The sequence below is a fragment of the Eretmochelys imbricata genome, chromosome 20 (genome assembly GCF_965152235.1).
Source record: "Eretmochelys imbricata isolate rEreImb1 chromosome 20, rEreImb1.hap1, whole genome shotgun sequence".
Classification (NCBI taxonomy): domain Eukaryota; kingdom Metazoa; phylum Chordata; order Testudines; family Cheloniidae; genus Eretmochelys; species Eretmochelys imbricata.
In genome coordinates this window covers 1,191,373-1,219,115 of record NC_135591.1, presented here as the reverse complement: position 1 = coordinate 1,219,115, position 27,743 = coordinate 1,191,373, and the positions used below count along the sequence as shown (strand labels likewise).

Genomic DNA, 27,743 nt, shown 5'->3' with positions numbered 1-27,743 from the left:
GCCCTGTGCCATAGCTGGGACCCGCCGTTACCTTCTCCTTCTTGGCCAGGAAGAAGAGCACGTCATCGTAGATCTCCTTGCGGTCGCGCTCGGGGACCACAGCCCAAACCTCCTGCTCCCCGAACATCTGCTCAGCTTTCCTGGGAAGGGAATGGCCAGGGTGGGTAGTTACTGGGCCTGGCTCTCACTGCGCACCCAGGCCCAGTGAGGACACGCAGTGAAACGCTTCTCCCCATGGGGACAGAGCCAGAGCGCAACCAGCGGGGCAGGGCGTGGCCCAGCTCCTGCGGCTTCAGGGGCAGAGGCGACGGAGACGCCTGGAAGGACTGACGCAGTTGGTGATTTCTGACGTTAGCAGGGGCTCCTCCAGCTGCTTTGAAACTGCCCTTCTGGGCTGGGGAGATGCCCCAGGGCTTCCCCACCACCCCGAAGATTGCTTCCCTCAGTCATCTCCGGAACAGCTTCCCTGGCGAGAGCCCAGCCCTGCTGGGCCCCCCCAGCCAGTGACACTCACCTCCCCCATGCCTTCTAACTGGGGACCCTGGAACCTGCTCTCAGCCCCACTCCCTCCCTCCCCGCCCGCGTGCTAGCCACAGACCCTGCAGAACAGCCCACAGCGGACTCGCACATGTCAACTGCCAGGGAAGGGTGGTCTGTGGCTAAAGCAAGGGGCGCCAGGACTCCTGGATTCTCTCCCCGGCAGCACGAGGGGAGTGGGGTCTAGTGGGTTAGAGCAGGGGGGCTGGGAACCAGGACTCCTGGGTTCTTTCCCTGGCTTGGCGAGGGGAGGCACACAGGGGTTGGTTGGATCGTGAATATTAATAGCTGTCTGTGTGCGTGCTCCCCTAACCTTCCACCTGCTCTGGGATCCTCCATCCAGCATCCCAAGGCCAGGTCCCATAAACACAGGGGTCCCCCTCAACAGGCCGTTCTCCCCGCACAGCCTCCCAGCCGCCCTGCCCGGCCCCTCTCCCCCCCGGCGCCCGCCCACACCTGTAGCGGGTAATGGAGCTCATCCGCTCGTGCTGCTCCAGGAAACGCTGCAGCTCCTCCTTGGCCTCCTTGGCCCTCAGCCGAGCCTCCTCCTTCTCCTCCTTCTCCCGCTGGGCCTTGTAGGCATTGAACGCCTGCTTCTTCTCGCTCAGCTTGGGCAGGGCACTGGGCACACACCGGACGGGCTGGGCTGGGTTAGAGGCCCTCACTGGCTGCTGTGGAGGGGCCAGCATCGAGGGCAGAAACGGGGGTGCTGTGGGGAGTGGGCGCTGGCTGGGGAGGGGGCTCCTCGGTACTACAGTCCCGGCCTCTCCCAGGGGGCGCTGTGGGGAGCGGGGTGGGAGCGCTGGCTGGGGCGGGTACTCCCTGCAGGGGACTGCATTTCTCTAAGCACCCAGCGTGGAAGGGGGGTGGTGCTGGTGGTGGGGCTGGTTCCTACCTGTACCGTGGATCGTCCACAATCATCTTCATGGCCAGCTCCCACGACGTGTTGGAGGGACGCCCTGACACCAAACGCTGGGACTCAGCTGGGACCATGCCAGCCCCAGCCCCCCACAAACAGGCCTCCGGCCCTGGCCAGCCCCAGCCCCCCGCAAACAGGCCCCCGGCCCTGGCCAGCCCCAGCCCCCCGCAAACAGGCCCCCCGGCCCTGGCCAGCCCCAGCCCCCCCACAAACAGGCCTCCGGCCCTGGCCAGCCCCAGCCCCCCGCAAACAGGCCCCCGGCCCTGGCCAGCCCCAGCCTCCTGTCCAGCCCCAGCCCCCCACAAACAGGCCCCCGGCCCTGGCCAGCCCCAGCCCCCCGCAAACAGGCCCCCGGCCCTGGCCAGCCCCAGCCCCCCACAAACAGGCCCCTGGCCCTGTCCAGCCCCAGCCCTCCACAAACAGGCCCCTGGCCCTGTCCAGCCCCAGCCCCCCACAAACAGGCCCCCTGCCCTGGCCAGCCCCCCGCCCTGGCTCCCTGCTCTGGTACCTTGTCCTTCAGCAGCTCCTTAAAGGCCAGCTTGGCCTCATCCTTAGTGCTCCAGCTGCAGGTGCACCTCTCCCTGGCCCCCCCGTCCTCCTCCTCCCGCCGGCCGGGGTCACCACTGTGCCGGGGACACAAACACACTGGGGTCACGGCATGAAACACTGGGGGCCATACACCAGGGAGCCACAGGCAGAGTGGAAGAGGGGCACAGGCTGGGCTGGAGGGGGGCATCCCGCTTGGCTCAGCAACACTCAGGGGCTGGAGGAGAGAGGGCTATGGGGCATGAGGTCAGGATAGACAAACAGGGTCCTGGTGGGGGGTGTGGATCTGGGCAGAATTGCCCTCAGGGGAAGGACCAGGGGCCCCGTCGCTCCCCGACGGGGGGATCCCGGGGGAAGGCCCGGGGGCCCCGTCGCTCCCCGACAGGATCATCTCTCCCAGCCTGCGTCTGTTGTCTCCGTTCCACACTCTGGAGCAGGGCCTGACACCACGGGGCCCAGCTCCTGCCCAGGGTATCCCCGGCGAGCTGGGTGTGCCCGGCGCTCAGGTGGGCCTGCGCACGGTTACCAGCCCTGCTGGTGCTAACTGGCTCCTGTGCGCAGTGTCCGAGGAGAGCAAACGCCCCCGATATGTGGGGGGGGGTCCCTGCTTGTAGCCCCCCAGCCTAGGTCGCCGTCACCTGCTGGTCACTTCCTCCTGCTGCAGGGCCACTTCCTCTGGGCCTTCGGCCACACTCCCCAGCACAGACGTCTCCTGCTCCTCTCCACCCGGGGCCTCCGTGTCCGTCGTGGCGGCTGAGGACAGGCTGGGGCTAGAGGCGCCTGACAGCGTCTCCTGATGCTTCCTGGAAGAGCAGAGAAGGCCGGAGCCTGGGTCTAGCGAGACACAGAGGCCCACGCAGGGTCCTGAGGGCCAGTCCCCTGGGCTCATGGCTCAGTGGGGCCCATCACCCATGAGGGGCAGGGTGGCCCCTGTAGGCTCCATGCCAGGGGTGTGGTCTCTGCTCTGCCCTCCCCACATCACCCCAGCAAGGGAGGTACCTGCCCTCAAAACCCATGGCCTTCTGGAGGGTACCCTCCTCTCTGGCCCTAGGGGGCCCCGTTTCTGAGTGCACTCCCAGCCCCCGTTCCTGAGGGCCCTGCTCCTCTGGCCCCTAGGGGGTGTTCCTGAGGGCTCTTGCCCCCAAGGGTCCCCGTTCCTGAGGGCCCTGGCCCCCTCTGGCTCCCGGGGGTGCCGGCGCCCTGCTCTTACCGCCCTGGGTCAGAGCTAATGGGTCCAAGCCCCAGGGGCAGACGCCAGCCACTCACCCAGCCTCCTCCTCCTCGATGAGCGCTGCAAGGAGGGAAACAAAGAGCCCGGCCGTTACTCGGTGCCCGGTGGGTGGCGCCCGGTGGCCAACATGGGGACGTGTCACTGTGAGGAGCTCTGCCTCTGTGCCCGGCGGGTGCAGAGGGTTAAAGCTGCTCCCGGGACAAAGCAGGCCTGAGGTCTGGGGCACGTGGCTGGTCCGACTGGCCAGCTAAGGATTAGTTGCAACCGACCTGCCTTGACACAGGATCTGTCCAGGCACCGGGAGCCCCAGGGGCTGAGCCTAATGCCAGGAGCTTGGCAGGGCCGTGGCGGCTCAGCAGGGCGAGTGCCTGAGAGGTGCCGGAGGCTGGGCCAAGCGCTGGGCTCCGAGACACAAGCTCCCCCAGGACCAAGAGACAGGAGCAGAGTGAGAATGGCAGATCCACAGCAGCCAGCTGGTGGAGCCTGGCACTGGCCAGCCTCAACTTCAGCTTCTCCTCTGCCTCCCCGTGCCACACCCAGGACGCGGGGGCTATGCCCTGCTGGCTAACAACCCCCTGTTCTGAACGGGTCCCCAAGATCTCAGAGCAGGAGTCTAGTGAGATGGGACTCCTGGGCAGAGCTCAGGGGAGGCGCGGGAGGGCTGGAGCCCGGAAGCCCAGGCACAGACGCCTGCCCTCGTGGCAGGGATGATCACTGGGGGGTCTGGGACCACTCACAGGCTGGGGCACAGAGACCCAGGGGGCACTGGCTGCACCCCCAGCCCGGCCCACATGGGGGTTACCCTGCAGCCCAGACAGGAGCATCAGCCTGGGGCACGGGGGAGTCTGCCTATGCTCCCAAGGGTGTGGTTGCCCTGGTCCCCAGCTCCCTGGGCTCCCACCCCCTTTACCCTCCAGCTCGTCCAGGTCCCGGGGCTTGGTCCAGCGCGACTCCTTGCTCTGGGAGTTGTAGTAGTAAGACTTGCCCGTGTCCGACTTGTACTCCCTCCAGGGACACTGGGACAGCAGCAGCTGCGGAGGGAGAGAGCAGGGCACCTTGAGCCACAGGGCCGATGCCAATGGAGGGCTATGGGGAGGAAACTGACCAGTGGTTCTAATGGATGCAGGACTCCTGGGTTCTATGCCAGCCCGGGGAGGGGAGCAGGCCACTGGCTCACAAGAGCTGAGGTCTAAATCCTCATGTTATATTCTGTCCCCCTAATCTACTCCTGGCCACACATGCACATTTCCAGCTGCTCTCTAGCACTGCTGTGCAGCTGTCACTCAGCTGCTGCGCCCCACCCCAGAGGTGGCTGCATCTCAGGGCTGGGTGAAGGGCTCTGAAGGAACTCACCTCTGCTTTGGACTTCAGCGCGTCTGGCTTCTCCCAGGTGGACTGCTTGGAATTGTGGTTGTAGTAGTAAACGCGCCCATCAGGGGCCCTGTGCTCACTCCATGGGGGCTTCTGGGCACCACAAGCAAGAGCAGGGTCAGGTCCAACCAGCCCCGACCCCCAGTCCTCCTCACAGCTGCCCTCCCAAGGCCACACAGCTCAGCAGGGATCCTGCCCCCCAGGGCCGTGCAGCCCACCAGGGCCCCCGCCCCGGCCTCCTCCCTGTACAGCACTGGGCCTGATCCTGCTCCCACCGCAACCCAGCAAAACTCCAGATGACGCCAGTCGGGTCAGGATTGGGCCTGCCGAGCCACGCTCCGGGGTGGTGGAAATGCTGGGGTAACTCACCCCACTGGAGAAGGGGCGGGGGGCGACACGCCACGACCTGCGGCGCGCAGTGGGGTGTGGCGCCCCCTGGTGGCAGGATCAGGCCCTTGGTAGATGGACGGGGCTTGTTTGGCTTTTCCTGGCTGTTGTCTCCAGTTCCTCCCGCAGGGGTTAAACTGGGATCTGGCTGGGAGCACACACACCAGGGGCACCGGAACGGGGGGGAGGAGGGCAGGAGGCCAGGGCCCCCACTGTTAGGGTGCTTCTGCCGCTTTTGACACACACCCCAGCCACGAGGGCCGCGTCACTGGCCAGCGACCCCCCCCAGAGCCACCGGGAAGGGACGGGACACAGTACCTTGCGGGGGACATCCTGCGCGGGGGAGCCGCTGCCCATCAGGCTCTGCTGGACGGGGGGCACCATGGGATTCGGGAGCTAATGGGCACAAGAGTGACAAGAATCAACTCCGGAGCTCTGCGAGTGCCCCTCAATCCTGACCACAGCCCCCTGCTAGACCAGCCCTGAGCTCCCCCCAGCTCTGCCGGTGCCCCTGCTATTCACGGGGGTTAAGAGGCTGGTATGAATGCTCCTTAGGGATGGGGGGAGCCTGTACGGCAGCGTGGCTGAGCATTGATGCGGGGGAGGCTACTCACCGTGGGAGCTGGCTGGGCCGGAGTAGCTGGAAAACAAGAACTGTATGTTACTGTGATGGTTGGGGGTGGGGGGGCTGTCAGGTGCTGCTGTCAGAGTGGGGGTTACAGATCCCTAAGAGAGACTAGCAGGGCTGGGCACCCTGCATCATGCACAGGATCAGGCCCCCCTCAGGATCGGGCATGACTCCCAGGTGCTCCCCTGGGATGCAGAAATATTTCACCCTCCTCCCTGAGCCTCCAGACAGCTCCCCCCTCCCCTGCTAGGATGGACCGGCCATCAGCTCCCCCATGGACCACCCCCCTGCGATGGACCCTGGGACTCACCGCCAATTGGGTCTGTCCCAGGAGCCGCCTGCCAAAAGAGAAATGGGGCCGTGAGCCTGGGGGCTGCGGCTCGGACCCAACCCATCACCAGACTCCCCCACCCAGGGCCCCCTGAATCCCTCTGCAAACGACCCCAGGGAGCTCAGAGCCAGCCCCGCCTGCGACGGGGAAACTGAGTCATGAGGCCAGCCACTGAGTGATCCAATGCTGCAGTGAGCAAGTCAGTAGCAGAACTGGAAAAAGAACCCAGGAGTCCTGGCCCCCCCGCCCTCACACGAGGGTGGCATTTCATTTTAATGCTGAGCTCTTTTCTGGAAACAAGTATTGGCAGTGGGGCCCCCGTGGAGAGGGGCAGGACCCGGGCATTGAGACCCCTCTACGTTCCACCCTCAAGTCAGCCCAGGCAGCCTCTGCCGCTGGGCCTGTCTGGAGAGCATGGGCATGGCTGGCTGGAAAAGGGGAAGGTTCCAGGGATGCTCACCACTCCAGGAACAGGACCAGCTGGCACCCCCGGCATCAGCATCCCTGGCATCATGGGAGGCACCATGGGTGGCATCTAGGGGACAGAAAAGTGGCATGGCAGCCTGGCACATCAGCCGGCAGGCACGGGGCCAATGGAGCTGGGGAAATGGCCGGACCCTCTGGCTCAGAACCCCACCCTGTGATCCCCACCAGTGTCAATGGAACACCGGCAGCGTGGCTCTGATCACAGGATCGGGGCCACAGGGACATGGGGCCACAGAACCTACATCCACATGGGGCTTTTCCCAACATCTTTATCATCGAGGTTTAACAGGAAACTTTTGGCTGCAGAGAGCCCCTGGCCCAGCCAGCCCTCGCCAGAGCCCGGCCCCCTCCCCCGAGTTACACTGCTCAGCCACTTTCCCCACTTCCCCCAGCCTGGGAGAGGGACTGACCTGCAGCCGTAGGCCCATGAGACCAGTGCTGGGATAGAACCCAGGAGTCCTGGCTCCCAGCCTCCCCCGCTCTACCCCAGCAGACCCCGTTTCCCTCCCAGAGCTGGGAATAGAACCTAGGAGTCCTGGCTCCCAATCCCCCCTCCCCGCAACCAACTGGCCCCTGCTTCCCAGACGATGAGTCCCACGTGTGCGATGCCATGGTCCTGCACTGACATTCCACCTGGAGCGGAGGCTCCAGGGGGGCCCTGGGCTCAGACAGAGAGACGAAGGGAGTGCCTTTACCTGTCCTATGGGTGGGGGCCCTGCCATGGGGGGGAGCAGAGGCGGCATCATGCCGGGGGGCATGGGGGGCATCGCTGGCGGTCTCTGCCCGATAGGAGGGAGTCCCAGGGGGGGGAAAGGAGGGGGGATTCCAGGAGGAGGCATCTAGGAACAAGAAGAGACACAGGCTGCATGTTGCTGCTCAGCCCGGCCCCAGGGCAGCCCCCTGCTGAAGGGACTGGCCCTGGCCAGCCAGGGACCCCCCCACTCTGCGCGGCCCACAGCAGCCACTGGCACAGCTCACTCAGGGTGCCTCCGTGTCACCACCGCAGCACGTCCGCGGGGGCTTCGCACCCCGGCAGCTCCCCTCGCCCGCGAAGGCAGCACAAGCTGCCCCGTCTGAGCTAACGCAGAGCAACGAGTGTGCGCACTCACGCACACGCACGCAAACACACACGTGTGCCCCCCATACCCGCATGCGCCCCACCCCCACCCACGTGTTCGTGCACACACACGCCAACACACACACGTGTGCACCCCCATGCGCCCCCACCCCCACCCACGTGTTCGTGCACACGCACACGCCAACACACACACGTGTGCCCCCATACCCGCATGCGCCCCCACCCCCACCCACGTGTTCGTGCACACACGCACACGCCAACACACACACGTGTGCACCCCATGCGCCCCACCCCCACCCACGTGTTCGTGCACACGCACACGCCAACACACACACGTGTGCCCCCCATACCCGCATGCGCCCCCACCCCCACCCACGTGTTCGTGCACACACACACGCCAACACACACACGTGTGCACCCCCATGCGCCCCCCACCCCCACCCACGTGTTCGTGCACACGCACACGCCAACACACACACGTGTGCCCCCATACCCGCATGCGCCCCCACCCCCACCCACGTGTTTGTGCACACACACACGCCAACACACACACGTGTGCCCCCCATACCCGCATGCGCCCCCACCCCCACCCACATGTTCGTGCACACACACACGCCAACACACACACGTATGCCCCCATACCCGCATGCGCCCCCACCCCCACCCACGTGTTCGTGCACACACACACACACCAACACACACACGTGTGCCCCCCATGCGCCCCATCCCCACCCACGTGTTCGTGCACACACACACCCACGTGTGCCCCCCATACCCGCATGCGCCCCCACCCCCACCCACGTGTTCGTGCACACACACACACACCAACACACACACGTGTGCCCCCCATGCGCCCCACCCCCACCCACGTGTTCGTGCACACACACACACACGTGTGCCCCCCATACCCGCATGCGCCCCCACCCCCACCCACGTGTTCGTGCACACGCACACACACACACCAACACACACACGTGCGCACATGTGTACACATACACGCTCACACGTGCTCACACACGCTCACACGCGCACGCAGCCAGCGTACTGCACTTTGCACAGTCATCCCACACGGCCAGGCCAGCCATTCCTTCCCCCTTTGCGCTGCGCTCTGGGACGGGTGGGTCATGCTGGTTTGGCGACTAAGCGGCGCCAGGCACAGGTAACTTACAAAGGGTGGAGGCATCATCGGGGGGGCAGTGGGATACGGGGCCGGCTGCCCTGCAGGGCCGCTGCTGGAGTCCTGAGCCGACTGTCAACAGCAAGAGAGAACAGTAAATGCAGGACAAGCTGGTACGAAAGGATGGTCTTGTGCTGAGAGCAGGAGAGGCTGGGAGTCAGGACTCCTGGGTTCCATGCCCAGCCCTGCCTGGAGTGCTGTGCAGTATCTTACATAGGGGGTCCTCATGCAGACACTAAATCGTATCTTATTTTAACTAAAATAGACACCAGAAAACAAGTGAAGCAAAGGACAGGGAAGCACAGACTAAAGAGAAGCTGCATCTTCCCTGAAATGGATTGACAGAGGCTGTGTATGGGGATGGATGGATAGACAGACAGGAGATGAGTATGGGGATGGATAGATGGATAAAGGTTGCATAGGGGATGGATGGAGGGTGCCTATGGGGATGGATGGAGGGTGCATATGTGATAGATGGGTAGATAATGTGTATGGGGATAGATGCATAGAGGGTGCAAATGGGGATGGGTGGATAGAGGGCGCATATGGAATAGACAGTGTGTATGGGGATGGATGGATGGATGGATAGACAGGGGGTGTGTATGGGGATTAGTAGATGGATTGATGGAGTATGTGTACGGGGATGGATGGATGCAGGGTGTGTATGGGGCTGGATGGCTGGAGGGAAGAAGCGTATGGGGATAGGTAGATGGCTAGATAGAGTGTGCATATGGGGATGGATAGAGGGTGCGTATGGAACAGATAGTGTGTATGGGGCTGGATGGAGGGTGCGTATGGAATAGATGGACAGAAGGTGTGTATGGGATAGATGGATGGAGGGTGCATATGGGGACGGATCAATCTTTATTTTCAGAACACCGCGCTCCCCAGCAGAATGCAGAGCCCGGTCCGCGGCTCCCTGGGCTGAGGATGATCCAGGCCAGTAGCAATGCTGACGGACCCTGTGTGTAACGAGTTGGGTGTCTCAGCTCTCACTGGGCAGGTGTCATATCATGACCCCTCTCCCCTTGGCCACAAATGGCTGCTCACCCACCTGCTGTGGGCTGCCCCACTGGAGAGGCCCAGGGATGAGTGGGCTGCTCCTTCTGGGCATGGGTGGGGGAGCCTGGGGCCAAGCTGAGGGCTGTTGGATGGGGCCTGGCGGGGGACCCCGGGGCAGGCTGAGGCCCGGTGGGGCGGGGGACCCCAGGGCAGGCTGAGGCCCGGTGGGGCGGGGGACCCCAGGGCAGGCTGAGGCCCGGTGGGGGGGGGCGTGGCGGGTAGGGCTGGCTGTCCATGATTCATTTGGAGGATATTGGCTGCCCTTTGCCCAGCGCCGGGCACGGCCCCATGCTGCCAGCCCCTGCAGCACATATGCCCCCACCAGGGGTCACTGGCTGGGCGGGGGAGGGGGCCTGGAGGCGTGTGTGTGGAGGGGGCGGGGGGGTCTGTATCAAGGCAGGGGGATAACCCTGCCCCCCCTTTTACCTCCCCGCCCCCCCAGCCTGGCAGGCACAGACCCAGGGGCAGCGTGTGGGGCCCACTGCTCCTGCGCAGGGAGAAGCCCCAGTCCCGGGGCACCCCCCAGCTGCCAGCCCCGGGAGGGCTCAGCCTGTGCGTGGGGGGGGTGGCTGTGCTGGAGAGGAGCTGAGCCCATGCAGGGGGGGCAGTACCGGGGGGGCTGAGGGGGGCTCGGGCCGGGCGGGGCAGTTGCCGGGGAGGGGGGGCTCGGGTGGGGGGGGCATTTCCCGGGGCTGGGGCCGGGCGTGGGGGTCAGTGCTGGGGGCGGGGAGGGATCGGGGCGGGACAATTCCCGCGGGAGGGGGCTCGGGCCGGGCAGGGGGGGCAGTGCTGGGGGTGGGGCAGTTCCCGCGGGGGGGGCTCGGGCCGGGCGGGGGGGGCAGTGCTGGGGGCGGGGCAGTTCCCGAGGGGGGAGCTCGGGCCGGGCGGGGGGGCAGTGCTGGGGGCGGGGCAGTTCCCACGGGGGGGGGCTCGGGCCGGGCGGGGGGGGCAATGCTGGGGGCGGGGCAGTTCCCGGGGGGGGGCCTCGGGCCGGGCGGGGGGGGCAATGCTGGGGGCGGGGCAGTTCCCGGGGGGGGGGGCTCGGGCCGGGCGGGGGGGGCAGTGCTGGGGGCGGGGCAGTTCCCGGGGGGGGGCTCGGGCCGGGCGGGGGGGCAGTGCTGGGGGCGGGGCAGTTCCCGCGCGGGGGGGCTCGGGCCGGGCGGGGGGGCAGTGCTGGGGGCGGGGCAGTTCCCGGGGGGGGGCTCGGGCCGGGCGGGGGGGCAGTGCTGGGGGCGGGGCAGTTCCCGGGGGGGGGCTCGGGCCGGGCGGGGGGGCCGGGGCACAAAGCGGGACGTTACCATGCCGGAGCCGCTGTCAGCTGGGCCCGCGCGCCCACCCGGCAGTAAGCGGCGCTGCCATTGGCGGGCCGGGCGGGGGCGGGGCCAGGGCGGCACCCCTTCGCTGCCGGGCCGGGCTGCGGGCCCCCGGCCCGGACTCCTGGGTTCTGTTCCCAGCTGAGGGGTGGGAGTGGGGGCTGGTGGTTAGAGCGGGGGGGGGGCTGGGAGCCCGGACTCCTGGGTTCTGTTCCCAGCTGAGGGGGGGGGAGTGGGGGCTAGTGGTTAGAGCGGGGGGGGGGGTTGGGAGCCCGGACTCCTGGGTTCTGTTCCCAGCTGAGGGGGGGGGAGTGGGGGCTAGTGGTTAGAGCGGGGGGGGGGCTGGGAGCCCGGACTCCTGGGTTCTGTTCCCAGCTGAGGGGTGGGAGTGGGGGCTAGTGGTTAGAGCGGGGGGGGGGGCTGGGAGCCCGGACTCCTGGGTTCTGTTCCCAGCTGAGGGGGGGGAGTGGGGGCTAGTGGTTAGAGCGGGGGGGGGCTGGGAGCCCGGACTCCTGGGTTCTGTTCCCAGCTGAGGGGGGGGGAGTGGGGGCTAGTGGTTAGAGCGGGGGGGGGGGCTGGGAGCCCGGACTCCTGGGTTCTGTTCCCAGCTGAGGGGGGGGAGTGGGGGCTAGTGGTTAGAGCGGGGAGGGGGGGGGGGCTGGGAGCCCGGACTCCTGGGTTCTGTTCCCTGTTGTGGCCCTGACCCGGTGCCTGTCCTTGGGCAGATTCCCATCCTTCCCTCCTGCGCGCCTCACTGTCTCCAGCGCCCCCCAGGCCTGTGCCAGCTGGATCCCACCGGCTCCTGGCCCCGCAGTGCTGGGACTCCACGGGCCCCTCCACCGCCCTGGGGCCACCGGGGCTTTTCAGAGCCCCCCGAGCTGCAGAGCCCTTCACGCCCCCTCCCTGCGGGCAGCCGAGAAACCCAGCGCGTTTAAGGCCCCAAACTGCCAGCAACAAAGGTGGCACCTGAATCCTCTTCGGACAGAGCCAGGGCCAGGGCCAGGGACCGGGGGGGGGCTCGGGCCAGGCGGGGGGGAGCAGTTCTCGGGGGGGCCAGGGCCGGGCAGGCTGGCCCTGGACGTTCCCCGCCCCTCAGCTCCTTCCCCAGTGCTCCCACCCACCCTTGCAGGCCCTTTACCTGCCCCCTGTGGATCCAATGCCCATCGGACTCTGCCCACTTGGCACAGCCCGTGCCCCCCAGCCCATCTCCCCCCGGAGCTCTGTGCCTCTGACCCAACCTGCTGCCCCACGGCTGCCGAGCACCGAAGACACACAATGAGGGGCCACTTGATGAAGCGCAGGCTCAGCTCCCAGGCCCTGCAGCGGGTACAGAACGGGCCGCGCTTGTGAAAGTCACAGAAAAGGGAACGAATCCACCCCCAGGACTATAAAGCTTCTGGGTGGCACCGGGACCAAACCTCCCCTCAGCGCTTCCTCTGGCCCAATTTAAGGTTCTAAAATAGACACCCAGCGCCCAATTCTCCTCCCATTCCTCCCCTCAGCCTCCACTGCAATGAGACCAGCGTACGGCCCGGCGTACTTCCCACCACGTTTAGGAGACTAGCCCCAAGCCCACCCTCCTCAGCCCCAAATCCCTAGAACAGCGAAGGCCCCAGATAGCCAGCTCAGGACCCGATCCTACAGCTGATTCAATGCAACTATTCAGAGTAGTCCCTATGTGAAGATAGAAAGAGGGTGTCCCGGGGTCCCCGGGCGATGCTCTGGAACTGCTCCCCAGGAAGCCAGTCACGACTCTGGGGCAGTCGCCTTTCTGGGAGCAGCCTGTCTGCAGGACACACAGCTCACACAGCTTCCACCTTCCTGGGTCTGACCTCGGAGCATTCAGCATCCTCTGCCCCTCCGTGCGCTTCCCCCAGCGAGTCCGCTCAGGCAGGGCTCCTGGGGAAGCCAGAGGGTCCTGCCCCCCAACTCCGCAGTCAGACGTGACTCTCAGCCAGCCAGTAAAACAGAGGTTTATTAGATGACTGGAACATGGTCTAACACAGAGCTTGTAGGTGCAGAGAACAGAACCCCTCAGCTGGGTCCATTTTGGGGGGCAGTGAGCCAGACAACCCCGTCCGCCCTTCACTCCATGTCCCAGCCAGCCCCCAACTGAAACTCCCTCCAGCCCCTCCTCCTCTGGGCTTTGTTCCTTTCCTGGGCCAGGAGGTCACCGGATTCCTTTGTTCTCCAACCCTTTAGCTCTCACCTCGCAGGGGGGAAGGGCCCAGGCCATCAGTGGCCAGGAAACAGGGTGTCGGCCATTCTCTGTGTCCAGACTCCTGCACACACATGCCCTCTAGGGCTCTGCAATGATCATACACCCTTACCCCACCACCTAGATACTTAAGAACTGCCTAGGGGAAACTGAGGCACCCCCACACTATTCAGAAGAAACATTAAGAACAGTCCCACTTCGTCACATCGGGGGTGTCTGGGGATGGATAGATTGAGGGTGTAGGGGACAGACAGACAGAGGGGATGTGTGAGGATGGATGGATGGATAGATAGGGGGTGTAGGGGACAGACAGAGGGGATGTGTGGGGATGGATAGATAGATAGAGGAGGTGTATGGGGATGGATGGATGGATAGATAGGGGGTGTAGGGGACAGACAGACATAGGGGGTGTGTGGGGATGGATAGATAGATAGAGGAGGTGTATGGGGATGGATGGATGGATAGATAGGCGGTGTAGGGGACAGACAGACAAAGGGGATGTATGAGGATGGATGGATGGATAGATAGGGGGTATAGGGGACAGACAGAGGGGATGTGTGGGGATGGATAGATAGATAGAGGAGGTGTATGGGGATGGATGGATGGATAGATAGGCGGTGTAGGGGACAGACAGACAAAGGGGATGTATGAGGATGGATGGATGGATAGATAGGGGGTGTAGGGGACAGACAGAGGGGATGTGTGGGGATGGATAGATAGATAGAGGAGGTGTATGGGGATGGATGGATGGATAGATAGGGGGTGTAGGGGGCAGACAGACAAAGGGGATGTATGAGGATGGACGGATGGATAGATAGGGGGTGTAGGGGACAGACAGACATAGGGGGTGTGTGGGGATGGATAGATAGATAGAGGAGGTGTATGGGGATGGATGGATGGATAGATAGGCGGTGTAGGGGACAGACAGACAAAGGGGATGTATGAGGATGGACGGATGGATAGATAGGGAGTGTAGGGGACAGACAGACATAGGGGGTGTGTGGGGATGGATAGATAGATAGAGGAGGTGTATGGGGATGGATGGATGGATAGATAGGCGGTGTAGGGGACAGACAGACAAAGGGGATGTATGAGGATGGATGGATGGATAGATAGGGGGTGTAGGGGACAGACAGAGGGGATGTGTGGGGATGGATAGATAGATAGAGGAGGTGTATGGGGGTGGATGGATGGATAGATAGGGGGTGTAGGGGGCAGACAGACAAAGGGGATGTATGAGGATGGACGGATGGATAGATAGGGGGTGTAGGGGACAGACAGAGAGAAGGGATGTGTGGGGATGGACGGATGGATAGATAGATGATGTGTATGAGAGAGAGAGCTGGGGTGTAGGAGAGAGAGCCAGCCAGGGGTATATGAGGATGGACAGATTCTCCCCACTCTGTGGGTGTGTAAATTAGGGGGCAGCCAGCTCACTGTCATAAAAGCCTTCACAGCATTGGTAGGGCTAGAGAAGAGGTCTGGGAGTCAGGACTCCTGGGTTCTCTTCCTTTCTCTGCCACTAAGTGGCTGCCTGACCTTAGGCAAGTGTCTGCTTCTCCACTCCCGCATCTGGGAAATGGGGCTAGCAGAACTTCCCCACCATTACCTGGTCTGAGGCCTTGTGCTCCATCCCCATGTGACGAAGCGGGACTGTTCTTAATGTTTCCTCTGAATACTGGAGGGGTGCCTCAGTTTCCCTTAGGCAGTTCTTAAGTCTCTAGGTGGTGGGATAAGGGGGTGTAATTGTTGCAGAGCACAGGGCCAGGGTACATAAATGGCGACACTCTGTCTCCTGGCAACTGGTGGCCTGGGCCCTTCCCCCTGCCAGGTGAGAGCTAAAGGGTTGGAGAACAAAGGAATCCGGTGACCTCCTGGCCCGGGAAAGGGACAAAGCGCAGAGGAGGAGGGGCTGGAGGGAGTTTCAGTTTGAGGCTGACTGGGGATGTGGAGTGAAGGGCAGACGGGGTTGTCTGGCTCACTGCCCCCCAAAATGGACCCAGCTGAGGGGTCCTGTTCTCTGCACCTACAAGCTCTGTGTTAGACCATGTTCCTGTCATCTAATAAACCTTCTGTGTTACTGGCTGGCTGAGAGTCCCGTCTGACTGCGGAGCTGGGGGGCAGGACCCTCTGGCCCCCCCCAGGACCCCGCCTGGGCGGACTCGCGGTGGGCAGCGCCCGGAGGGGCAGAGGAGGCTGGAGGCTCTGAGGTCGGACCCAGGAAGGTGGAGCCAGGTGAGCTGTGTGTCCTGCAGACAGGCTGCTCCCCGAGAGGAGACTCCCCCAGAGTCCTGCCTGGCTTCATGGGGAGCGGTTCCCGAGCATCGCCCGGGGACTCCGTGACACCCCGCAACCAGACTGGCCACTGAGCATCCCGACTTCCGTGGGGGGCAGGCACTAGCCCTAGGTGCCCTAGACCAGCACCATGGCTTGCATCCTGCCCCACCCTTCGCAGGCTCGCCAAGCACTTTGTAGCCACTCCCAGCTTGGTGGGGAACAGAGAGACACTGCAACCTTCCCACAGCAAGCCAGGGTGAGCATCATGGAGCTATGCTGGTGGCACACCAGCTGAGGAACTGGCCCATAAGATCATAAGAGCTGCCAGACTGGGTCAGACCAAAGGTCCATCAAGCCCAGTATCCTGTCTACCGACAGTGGTCAATGCCAGGTGCCCCAAAGGGAATAAACAGACAGATTATCATCAAGCGGTCCATGCCCTGTCATCCAATCCCAGCTTCTGGCAAACAGAGGCTAGGGACACCATCCCTGCCCATCCTGGCTAATAGCCATTGATGGACCTAGCCTCCATGAATCCATCTAGCTCCCTTTTGACCCCGTTATAATATTGGCCTTCACAACACCCTCTGGCAAGGAGTTCCAGAAGTTAACAGTGCATTGTGTGAAAAAAATACTTTCTTTTAAATAATAATAAATAATACTTTGTTTAAAACCTGCTACCTATTAATTGCATTTGGTGGCCCCTTGTTCTTGTATTATGAGAAGGAGTGAATAACACTTCCTTATTTACTTTCTCTATACCACTCATGGTTTTATAGACCTCTATCATATATCCCCTTAGTTGTCTTTTTTCCAGGCTGAAAAGTCCCACTCTTATTAATCTCTCCTCATACAGAAGCCATTCTATACCCCTCATCATTTTTGTTGCCCTTTTCTGAACCTTTTCCAATTCCAGTATATCTTCTTTGAGATGGGGCGACAACATTTGCACGCAGTATTCAAGATGTGGGCGTACCATGGATTTATATAGAGGCAATACGAAATTTTCTGTCTTATTATCTATCGCTTTTTTGACTGCCACTGCACATTGAGGGGATGTTTTCAGAGAACTATCCACAGTGACTCCACGATCTCTTTCTTGAGTGGTAACAGCTAATTTAGACCCCATTGTGTATGTGTAGTTGGGATTATGTTTTCCAAGGTGCGTTACTTTGCATTTATCAACATTAAGAGATGCTGCCTGCCAGGGTGGGGGTGGCTTCGTCCCTGTGGTACGTGTGGATACGGGGAGGAGGCTGTGGGGGCGGGGGGGATTACCGCAGTGTGTGCAGAAATGAAGGGCCCTGCCCTCCAACGCACTCACACGCATCCAGGTCACTGTGACCCAGCGGGGCTGCCCGGCTCCCTCAGGGCACAGAGCTGGAGCGTCCCGCACAACCCACCACGCACCGAGTTCTAACCCTGGGCGCTGCCCCCTTGCACAAATCAGGTCTGGTGACTTCGTGGTACTGAGGCCAAGGGGGCCAATATCGCCACATCGCTGCGTGCAAAGAAATACGTCAGGCCTGCTCCTGCTCCTATGACTGGCCCGCTGGAGTCGCTGGGACAGAGTCCTGGTGGGAGGGGCGTGGCCAGAAGGGGGCGCACTCACACGAACGCCTTCTCCTCTGGGAAAGGCCTAACCGTGGGGCTCAGCTGGGGCCAGAGTCTGTCTCTGCAGCGATGGCATCGATCCACGGTGAGTCCTTGGGAGTCAGTGAGTTACTACAGCATTACACTGGCATCTCTTGAGACAATCTGGTCCTGACCCCACTGCAGTGGGGTGACTCTGGATTTCCCCCAGGGGAGCTGAGAGCAGAATCTGTCTCTTTCTCTCCTCACCTGGGCTGGATCCAGCCAATGCAAATGCACGGCCTGGCTGGCCGCCCCGCACTCGGTGTCTGGTGGGTTTCAGAGCCGGGAGCAGCGCCCAGGAGCCCTGACGCACATGCAGAGAAAGCTCCCTGCATGCATCAGAATCCAGCTTCTCCGCAGCCCCCTTCCTGGCACTGGCTTTGTGGGTCACAGCCCCTAAGACGGGTTTTGACAGGCAGGCATTAAAACGGCAGAGGATTATTTTCCAGCAGGACCACTTGCCTTTCCATGTGATCACATTTAGAGCCTCTCTCAGCCTCTGCTTTCAGACTTCGCCATCAGGCATTTAGGAATGGGACTGGGGCAGATTGTGACCTTGGTTCCCCCTGCGGTGCTGGCCTCTTGTTGCTGGTTTCAAACCCAGTGAGGGGACCAGCCGGCTGTGACCGTCCAGTGCAGGAAGCTACACTTCCAAATCAGACCTACTGGGCCCGATCCTGACCTGCCTTTCATCAGAGTCAGCCGGGAGTAAAGCGATCACCCCGCAGTGACATGGAACCATGGCGTCGGCGGGGCATGGCGCTGCCCGCTGCACTGCACCAGGATTGTCCCCCGGCCCGGGCCTGCCGGTGGCTCTGGGGCAGGTGTGGCGGCTGGTTAACACCTGCAGAGCAACACCCTGCGCAGTTGGGGACAGGAAGCGGACAGTGTCACAGAGTCCCCGGGCGATGCTCGGGAACTGCTCCCCATGAAGCCAGGCAGGACTCTGGGGGAGTCTCCTCTCTGGGAGCAGCCTGTCTGCAGGACACACAGCTCACCCGGCTTCCACCTTCCTGGGTCTGACCTCGGAGCATTCAGCCTCCTCTGCCCCTCCGTGCGCTTCCCACAGCGAGTCCGCCCAGGCGGTGTCCTGGGGCAGCCAGAGGGTCCTGCACCCCAACTCCGCAGTCAGACGGGACTCTCAGCCAGCCAGTAAAACAGAGGTTTATTAGACGACAGGAACATGGTCTAACACAGAGCTTGTAGGTGCAGAGAACAGGACCCCTCAGCTGGGTCCATTTTGGGGGGCAGTGAGCCAGACAACCACATCTGCACTTCACTCCATGTCTCCAGCCAGCCACAAACAGAAACTCTCTCCAGCCCCTCCTCCTCTGGGCTTTGTCCCTTTCCCGGGCCAGGAGATCACCGGATTCTTTTGTTCTCCAACCCTTTAGCTCTCACCTTGCAGGGGGGAAGGGCCCAGGCCATCAGTTGCCAGGAAACAGGGTGTTGGCCCTTCTCTGTGTCCAGACCCCTGCACACACCTGCCCTCTAGGGCTCTGCAATGATCATACACCCTTACCCCACCCCCTAGAGACTTAAGAACTGCACAGGGGAAACTGAGGCACCCCCACACTATTCAGAGGAACCATTAAGAACAGTCCCACTTCGTCACAGACGGAGCCTCAGGAACAGACTGTAACGGGCTCGAGCCGGAGCTGGGCCAAGACACCCACAACCTCCTGCCTTGAGACCTGTCCTGGCTTTGATTCTGATTAGGTGTCACCTGAGAGACAGGTGCACAGCGCCCCCTACAGGAGAGTGTGGCCTAATGATCCATCAGCTCATTTCCCGCTGCTCCCTGCAGGTCCCTCCATCCAAGGACAGCCCTGGCCCTGGCCCCAGGAGGCTGTGGAAGCCGCCAGGATGCGAGGGGCTATGAGCAGGTGGCTACAGAATGACCGAACAAGGCAGATGGGGCCAGAGCCTGCTGAGACCCTACAACTGGACTTTAGTCAGCCCCATCCGGAGCCGTGCAGGGAGTGGGAACCAACAGCCCAGGGTCGCATCCTCAGCTGCTGTAAATCAGTGCAGTGCTGTGGGTGTTCATGGAATGACAGCCGACTGACACAGCCAGGGGTCTGGTCCCATTGACTCCAATGAAGCTACAGCCGACTGACACAGCCAGGGGTCTGGTCCCATTGACTCCAATGAAGCTACAGCCGACTGACACAGCCAGGGGTCTGGCCCCATTGACTCCAGTGAAGCTACAGGCGACTGACACAGCCAGGGGTCTGGCCCCCCCACATGTGCACCTACCAGGTTATGGGGGGGTCAGCAGCAGAACCATGGTGCCCAGGAACAGCTGACGGCTGCACCTAGGCCCCAGCCTGCGTCCAGGGAGGGCCCTCTGCTCTCCCTGCGCCGTCAGGACGCGGCTACAGCAAGGGCTTGTTCCCTCCCTAACACACCGCCATCGCAGGATTTAACACAAGGAGCAGATAAAACAGGCGAGGAAATGGGTGTCTGCTCCCGGGCTGGCTGTGCATGGGGGAGGAAATCCCCAGCCACGAGGGCTGCTGGGTCGTGGGGCCATCGCTGGGCCCCCTACGCTGAGCAGTCACTAGGGGGCCCAATCCTGGTCCCCTCAAATGCAGCAGAAGGCTTTCCCCTCGCCCCACACTGGGAGAGGGGAGCCCGAGAGTCCTGGCCTGTCTGCCGAGACCAGCAGCGAGGTGTGAGGGCAACGTAGTGTGAGAACTGGGCTAAGACCCAGCAAACTCGCTTCACACATGGCCCCTTCCTCCTCAGAACGGTTCACAACCATCAGCAAACTAACCCCACTAGCCCCGAGGGGGAGCCACATCTGTGGGGGTCGGATGCATGGGGGAGCAGGGAAGCAGTATTGCCCTGGGCTCCCCAAGAGCCCCGTGAGCCCCCACAGTCAGGTCCCTCTAATTCCTTGTCTGAGCAGCGCCCCCCAGAGAGTGACCAGTGCGGCCAGGCTGCACACCCCCCTTCCCACACAGGCAGAGCTCAGCTCCCCAGGACCCTTCCACGCTGCTGCTAGCCACGGCTCCAGGGGACCCAGCATCCCTCCCCAGACCAGGGATCATGGCCAGAGCGGAGCCACAGGGCAGGGCAGGATTTACCCCTGCTGGCTCCATGGCAGGTTAGTAGGGACGGTGCCGCCTGGGTACGGCTGGGGCATGGCCTGGAGAGGGACATGAGTCTCTCTGCTCTTCGGTCTCCCTTTGGGGCACAGCCCAGGCTGCCGCCAGCTGAGTGAGCAGCTTAGCAGCAAGGGCTGGACACAGGAGTTGCTGGCTGAGGTGCTCTGGCCCGTGTGGTACAGGAGTGAGAAAAATGTATCGGACAGATCCCTGCTGGTGTAAACTGGCATGGCTCCATTGAGCTCAGCCAGGCCACCGGCTCAGGCCCCCTGGGTTGTTGGCACACAGCCCGCCCTGCTGCATGCTGGAACAATCCACCCCACAACTTGCCCCAGAAGCATCTGGTCTGCGCTGGCCAAAGGACTGTCCCACCCCGGCTCTGTGGCGTTTAACGCCCGAGCCGGGGATGTGTGTGGCTCTCAGTGCTGGGCAGGGCCCTGTCTGACGCCCTGCAAGGGAAAACATGGCAGGCCGTGGTCAAGGTCACCTGCTAATGGCTGGGGCTGCTGATTGCCCAGCACAGAACGTACCTTCTCCACAGAGCACAATCCCAGTGCGGAGGGAGAGAGAGCAGGAGCCATGAGCAGCAGCTGGTGCTGTGCTTGACGACCCCTGGCGCTCCCACAGCTCTGCTCCTTCAAGGATTATGTTGGATCATATTAAAGAAGTTCTGTATTAAAATCACAAATGAGTTTGATTCCCCATAGTTTAAATTCCAGGGTATTACTAATTAAGAGGTCTCTTGTTTTTTGGTACTGTTTCTCTCCCACTATGTGTGAAACTTGCAAGCTGTTAATTGCGTTAGTATATTCTAAGACAGAGTCTGTTCTCAAAGCAATTCACACAGAGAGAGACTCAAAGCAATACTCTGTAACAACAGAAACAGCACCCAGAGACTCCCCGCCCTTTTGTTGTATTCATCTAGCTTTGTTAACAATTGTGATTAAAATAGAGATAGAGGATGTATGTGGATGGATGCTTGGTGTGGATAATAACTGAATGATCAGGGAGGTGCCAGCCTAAGAATCCGGTGTCCATTGGCAGACTGGAATCCACCCAACAGCCTCAAGGATGGGAGACCCAAAGAACAAGATCACATCTGGCAGCACGGAGCCGTCAGGAATGTGCCATCCGCTGATTGATTCAGCAACAGCATGATGAAGCAATTCCATAGACTGTCTGTCACGGAGTCCCCGGGCGATGCTCTGGAACTGCTCCCCATGAAGCCAGTCAGGACTCTGGGGCAGTCGCCTTTCTGTGAGCAGCCTGTCTTCAGGACACACAGCTCATACAGCTTCCACCTCCCTGGGTCTGACCTCGGAGCATTCAGCATCCTCTGCCCCTCTGTGCGCTTCCCACAGCGAGTCCGCTCAGGCAGGGCTCCTGGGGAAGCCAGAGGGTCCTGCACCCCAACTTCGCAGTCAGACGGGACTCTCAGCCAGCCAGTAAAACAGAGGTTTATTAGATGACAGGAACATGGTCTAACACAGAGCTTGTAGGTGCAGAGAACAGGACCCCTCAGCTGGGTCCATTTTGGGGGGCAGTGAGCCAGACAACCCTGTCTGCCCTTCACTCCATGTCCCAGCCAGCCCCAAACTGAAACTCCTTCCAGCCCCTCCTCCTCTGGGCTTTGTTCCTTTCCTGGGCCAGGTGGTCACCTGATTCCTTTGTTCTCCAACCCTTCAGCTTTCACCTTGCAGGGGGGAAGGGCCAGGCCATCAGTTGCCAGGAAACAGGGTGTCGGCCATTCTCTGTGTCCAGACCCCTGCACACACCTGCCCTCTAGGGGTCTGCAATGATCATACACCCTTACCCCACCCCCTAGATACTTAAGAACTGCCTAGGGGAAACTGAGGCACCCCCACAATATTCGGAGGAAACATTGAGAACAGTCCCACTTCGTCACACTGGCCTAGGAAGAAATTCCTATAAAAATGGACTCTAGAAAGTGAGAACTTTGGGGTCTGATTCTGCAAACCAACTTCCAGGAGCATCAGATGAGCATCTGACGAGGCCCTGCTCCCTCCTCATGTCCAGGCCACCTGGCCAGTGGCTTGGCATGAGCAACTCTAAGGCTGGTAACTATGATAACAACCTTGCAGAACGTGTGTGTGAATGAATGTGAGAATAAATATGAGATTGAATGGAATGTTATCGCTATAACTAACTGCTTACTCGGATTCGTTCTGTATTCACAATAAATGTGGTATTTTGCCTTTTCCCCAATTAGTAAGATCCTGCTGGTTTTTATTTTGTTGGTGTAACACTCTCAACGCACACTGCAAACAGCTGGGAGTCAGCCCCTGCAGCACCTCTGGGAGCGCCAGTATTACGCCCATTTCATAGGGATGGTAAACAGAGAGACAGAGGGGAAGCCACTTACCAAGATCACACAGATCCAGAAATAGAACCCAGGAGTCCTGGCTCCCAGCCCCCCCTGCTCTAACCACTAGACTCCTCTCCCCTACCTGAGAGAAATAGAACCCAGGAGTCCTGGCCGCGAGTTTGCTGCTTTAACTACTAGACACATATCTTCCCTAACAGGACAGTGCCTCGGCCATTGGGGCCCAATCCCACTTGGTGACAAGCACTTGGCTCCTGCCCTGCCAGAATCAGGCCTTTAAAAAGGACAGGATTGGTCTGGAAGGCTGTCACCGAATGTGGGGGAGTCTGGGGTCTGCACCCCTCTTCCTGGGATTCTCAGCCAGCCAGTAAACCGGAAGGTTTATTGGGCAATAGGAACACAGTCCAAAACAGAGCATTTGGGTGCACCCAGGACCGCTCAGTCAAGTCCTTCTGGGGGGCAGGGAGCTTAGACTGTGGGGCTTCCCTGCGGTACCCTGCGTTCCCCCACCCAGCACCAAACTGAAACTAACCCCCCCCAGCAGGCTCCCTCCTGCAGCCTCTCTTCACATTCCTGGACAGAGGTGTTACCTCCCCCTCCCCCTCCTGGCTCAGGTGACAGGCTCTCAGGTCTCCCCTCCCCAGTGAAACCCCCCTGCCACATTCCCAGCTCAACGCTCCCCCCTCCCCGCTGCGTCACATCGACACAGTTGAGTTTCCCATGTTTAACGGGCAGAGATTTAAGCATCTGCTAAACCCAGGAGCTAACAGCCAGAGAAATATCCTCTGGGATTGACGGGGCAGGGGGCCTCTTTATCTTTGCTTCTTATGTACGCAATAAAAGGAAAGCCCTGTCCAGCATCTTTGCAATACCCGGGACCAGGCGTATTATAAAACTCATTACAGATTCCAGCGCTGTTATTGGCTGTAGCCGAGAGAGGTATTAAAGCGAGTTATCTGCCCTCTTAGAGGTAGGATTTCTGCTAAGTAGAAAGTAACACACTAATACACTGGCTATTTCAACAAGTGTCCTGGCAAGCCCAGCCCAGCCTTCACACGGGCGTGTTCACAAACCCAACCCTCACAGTCACCCTGGCAGGCAGGTCAGGGCTGTTAGCTTTGTTCTGTAGACAGCGATGAGGCAGATGTGCAGGAGGATTAAGTGACATGACCATGGTCAGCCCAGAAATAGGCTCATGGCTCTGGGCTTTCTGCACAAGGAGATCCAGGTTTCCCTATGGATGGCGCTTCATTCTGGCTCCCGGCAGAAGCCAGTCATAACTCGGTCACTTTTCACTCAGGGATCATCCCCCCAGACTAATCCCTTGAAATGAGAGGGGAAGCACCCTTTGAAATCAGAAGTACTGGGATTAGCTCCCAGCTCCTGCTTGAAGCATCAGCTGCTTTCTGGAGGAATCAGGGAGGTGATTGCATTGCTTGTTATTCTCCTGACCTCCGCCACTTGTCTGTCCTTACAACGCCAGGTCCATGGGGCAGGGACCATCCCTCTTAAGAGCACAGCCACAGATAAATCCTAACCGCCAATGACAATGTAGGGTAGCAGTCAGAGCGCAGGGCTGGGAGTCAGGGCTCCTGCCTTTCACACTAGCTCAGAGTTTTAGGCCAAGCTGTGTAATGGCTCTGTGCCTTAGTTCCCCTCCTGGAGCATAAGGCTATTGGCACTGAGCTGCCCCACATCTATGCAGCACATTGAGACCCCCGAACATCTTGGAGGGTGGGGGAGGTGAAAATGGATCCTGAATCCTTTAATTTCCAGCTGCTAATTCACAGATTCCACGCCAGAGGAGACCATTGTGATCATCCAGGCGGACCTCCTGCATAGCACAGCCTGAAACCTGCCCCACAATAATCCCTAGAGCAGAGCTTGTAAAAACAAAATCATATCCTGGTTTTGAAATGGTCAGTGATGGAGAATCTGCCATGAGCCCTGGGAAATGACATCAGTGGTAAATTACTCTCAATGTGAAAAAAGTCCACCTTATGTCCAGTCTGAATGTGTCTAGCTTCCGCTTCCAGCCACTGGATCGGGTTCAACCTTCCTCTGCTAGACTGAAGAGCCCCTGATTAAACATTTGTTCCCCAGGCAAATACTTACAGACTGTGATCAAGTCACCTCTGAACTCTTTGTTAGGCGAAACAGACGCAGCTATTTGAGTCCATCGTTATAAAGCACGTTTTCAAACCCTGGAATCAGTCTTGTGACTCTTCTCTGAGCCCTTTGTCGACGTCCTTCCTGAACTGGGGGCACCGGCACTGGACACAGGACTCCAGCAGCAGTTTCACCAGTGCCCCATACAGAGGTAAAATCGTTTCCCTGCTCCTACTCGCGAGTCCCCTGTTTAGGCCTCCCAGGGTGGCATTAACGCGTTTGGCCACAGCACTGCACTGGGAGCTCATGTTCAGTGGATTATCCACCACGAGCCCCACATCTTTTTCAGAAAGAACAGGACTTGCGGCACCTTCGAGACTAACCAATTTATCTGAGCATAAGCTTTCGTGAGCTAAAGCCCACTTCATCTGATGCATCTGCTGTAGCTCACAAAAGCTTGTGCTCAAATAAATTGGTTAGTCTCTAAGGTGCCACAAGTCCTCCTCTTCTTTTTGCGAATACAGACTAACACGGCTGCTACTCTGAAACCTATCTTTTTCAGAGTCTCTGCTTCATAGGATAGTCCCTCATCCAGCAAGTCTGGCCTGTGTTCTTTGCTCCTAGACATAATTTTACCATTTCCATCTAGTAATGAACCAATCCCATTGTCAGGATTCTTTTTGTTCCTAATTTATTTTAAAAACTCCTTATTGTCCTTAACACTGCTGGCCATAGAGTTCACCTTCTGTCCTTTAGCTTCCCTTATCAATTTTTAAATTTTCTACAGTTCCTAATTTGTGATTTTTAATCATTACTATCAACTTCCTCTTTCCTCCATTTGATATATATATATATCTGCCTCCACTTCCCCTCCAGGAACCACATTGGTTTTTTAACCAGCACAGCCTTCTTCCTCAATTGTGGCTTTCAGGGAGTCGGTAAGGTGTTCTGAAATGATTCCCAATTATCTTTCAGTTTTTTCTAATTAAAAATTCTTCCTCCCAGCTGATTTGGCTCATAATTGTTTCCAGCTTTGTGAAAGGGCCCTTGGAAAGCACCTATATTTATGACTGGTCTGGACTTTTTTCTGATTGCACCTTATAATGCCCAAATCAGCTCTTACTCCTGGCGAAACCGTAAGTCTGGGGAAACCTCCAGACGAAGTCTCCCGCCCTGAGTTCCCAGGGGCCCCGCTGAGCGCGGGAGAAGGGGGGGATCTGTAAAGGCCTCTCCCCCCGCTAGGCACACACAGGAGATGGCGTCCGATCCCAGTGCCAAGCCAGGGCCAGCCTGGGGCAGGCTCCCTGGTTCGTGCCTGTCCCGCCAGCCGGTCACAACCTGCCCGGCCGGGCCGCACCTCGCACAGGGGCTGAGACGCACTGTGCAGCGCCAGACAGATCTGATGAGAGGGACACGAGCTGAGGCCCAACCTTTGAGGGTCAGAACCTCAAGTGGTGTCAATCTGGTGTCGCTCCGGCGCCACATGCAGAGCTCAGGGCAACTCCCCCCCGCGGAGGCATCGGCTCCACTTCTGGGCTGTCCCGGGGCAGGGGACCGGCGTTCCAGGGCGAACAGGAGGAGGAATGCCGGGGTCAGAGGAGCCGCCTTCGAGACTAAGCAGTGGGTCTGAGCAAAAGCCTGCGGGAGCTACAGCAGCCGGCGCCCCGGGGTGCAGCCCGGGGAAGCTTGGGCTCAGATACGCGGCTTAGTCTCGAAGGGGCCGCCAGCCCCCGCCTCTTCTTGCCGCGGGACAGAAACAGCCCCCGGCGCTCACAAGGAAAGGGGGAGACTGGAAGCTTCTCTCGGCGCTTCTGGGACCCGAACCCCGCACGCGGCGGAGGGATGCGGCCCCAGAATCACAGCGGCGAGACGGGCTAGGACCCACCGCTAAACGCGAGTGAACTGACCCAGCTGGCCTGTCCCCAGGAGCCCCCTCGCTGCGCGGTTACCCCGGGGCAGATGGGGAAACCTGCCCCCTTCCCCCGGCTTGTCTCCCCTCGCTCCGCGGTTACCCCGGGGCAGATGGGGAAACCTGCCCCTTTCCCCCCGGCTTGTCTCCCCTCGCTCCGCGGTTACCCCGGGGCAGATGGGGAAACCTGCCCCCTTCCCCCGGCTTGTCTCCCCTCGCTCCGCGGTTACCCCGGGGCATATGGGGAAACCTGCCCCCTTCCCCGCGGCTTGTCTCCCCTCGCTCCGCGGTTACCCCGGGGCATATGGGGAAACCTGCCCCCTTCCCCCGGCTTGTCTCCCCTCGCTCCGCGGTTACCCCGGGGCAGATGGGGAAACCTGCCCCCTTCCCCCCGCCTTGTCTCCCCTCGCTCCGCGGTTACCCCGGGGCAGATGGGGAAACCTGCCCCCTTCCCCCGGGCTTGTCTCCCCTCGCTCCGCGGTTACCCCGGGGCAGATGGGGAAACCTGCCCCCTTCCCCCGGGCTTGTCTCCGCCGCGCTCCGCGGTTACCCCGGGGCATATGGGGAAACCTGCCCCTTTCCCCCCGGCTTGTCTCCCCTCGCTCCGCGGTTACCCCGGGGCAGATGGGGAAACCTGCCCCCTTCCCCCGGGCTTGTCTCCCCTCGCTCCGCGGTTACCCCGGGGCATATGGGGAAACCTGCCCCTTTCCCCCCGGCTTGTCTCCCCTCGCTCCGCGGTTACCCCGGGGCATATGGGGAAACCTGCCCCCTTCCCCCGGGCTTGTCTCCGCCGCGCTCCGCAGCTTGGCCTAACCCACGCCCGGAGCTCGTCGGGGCAGGTCTGAGCCGGTCTCGCCGCGGGTGGCTCCACGGGAAATGAGTTCGGGACTGAAGCTGGTTTCCATGTAGTTTAATACCGATTTTGAACGGAACAGCGAAGGGAGGGACAAGGACCCCTGGCCTGGAGCCCAAACCGTTCACACTCAATTCCCCACCAGCCACGGCCGCAGCCGCCGGCCTGGGATCCGCAGCCACCTGGCTCTGTCCATTTTAGGCGAGGAACGAGCCGTGA

The 27,743-nt window shown here is 60.8% G+C and overlaps 1 protein-coding gene across 1 annotated transcript in view; it reads right to left on the bottom strand.

The window, feature by feature from the left end:
* Nucleotides 1-11,096, bottom strand: part of PRPF40B (pre-mRNA processing factor 40B) — a 28,186-nt gene extending 17,090 nt beyond the window's left edge. The window contains 15 exon segments of the mRNA XM_077838570.1: nt 32-140; nt 994-1,158; nt 1,433-1,509; nt 1,965-2,079; nt 2,641-2,805; nt 3,269-3,293; nt 4,144-4,264; nt 4,587-4,697; nt 5,310-5,387; nt 5,606-5,631; nt 5,930-5,957; nt 6,411-6,485; nt 7,132-7,275; nt 8,683-8,763; nt 11,052-11,096. Coding sequence (XP_077694696.1) covers nt 32-140; nt 994-1,158; nt 1,433-1,509; nt 1,965-2,079; nt 2,641-2,805; nt 3,269-3,293; nt 4,144-4,264; nt 4,587-4,697; nt 5,310-5,387; nt 5,606-5,631; nt 5,930-5,957; nt 6,411-6,485; nt 7,132-7,275; nt 8,683-8,763; nt 11,052-11,054 — 1,323 coding nt within the window. The 5' untranslated portion in view covers nt 11,055-11,096.
* Between the last annotated feature and the right edge of the window lie 16,647 nt (nt 11,097-27,743).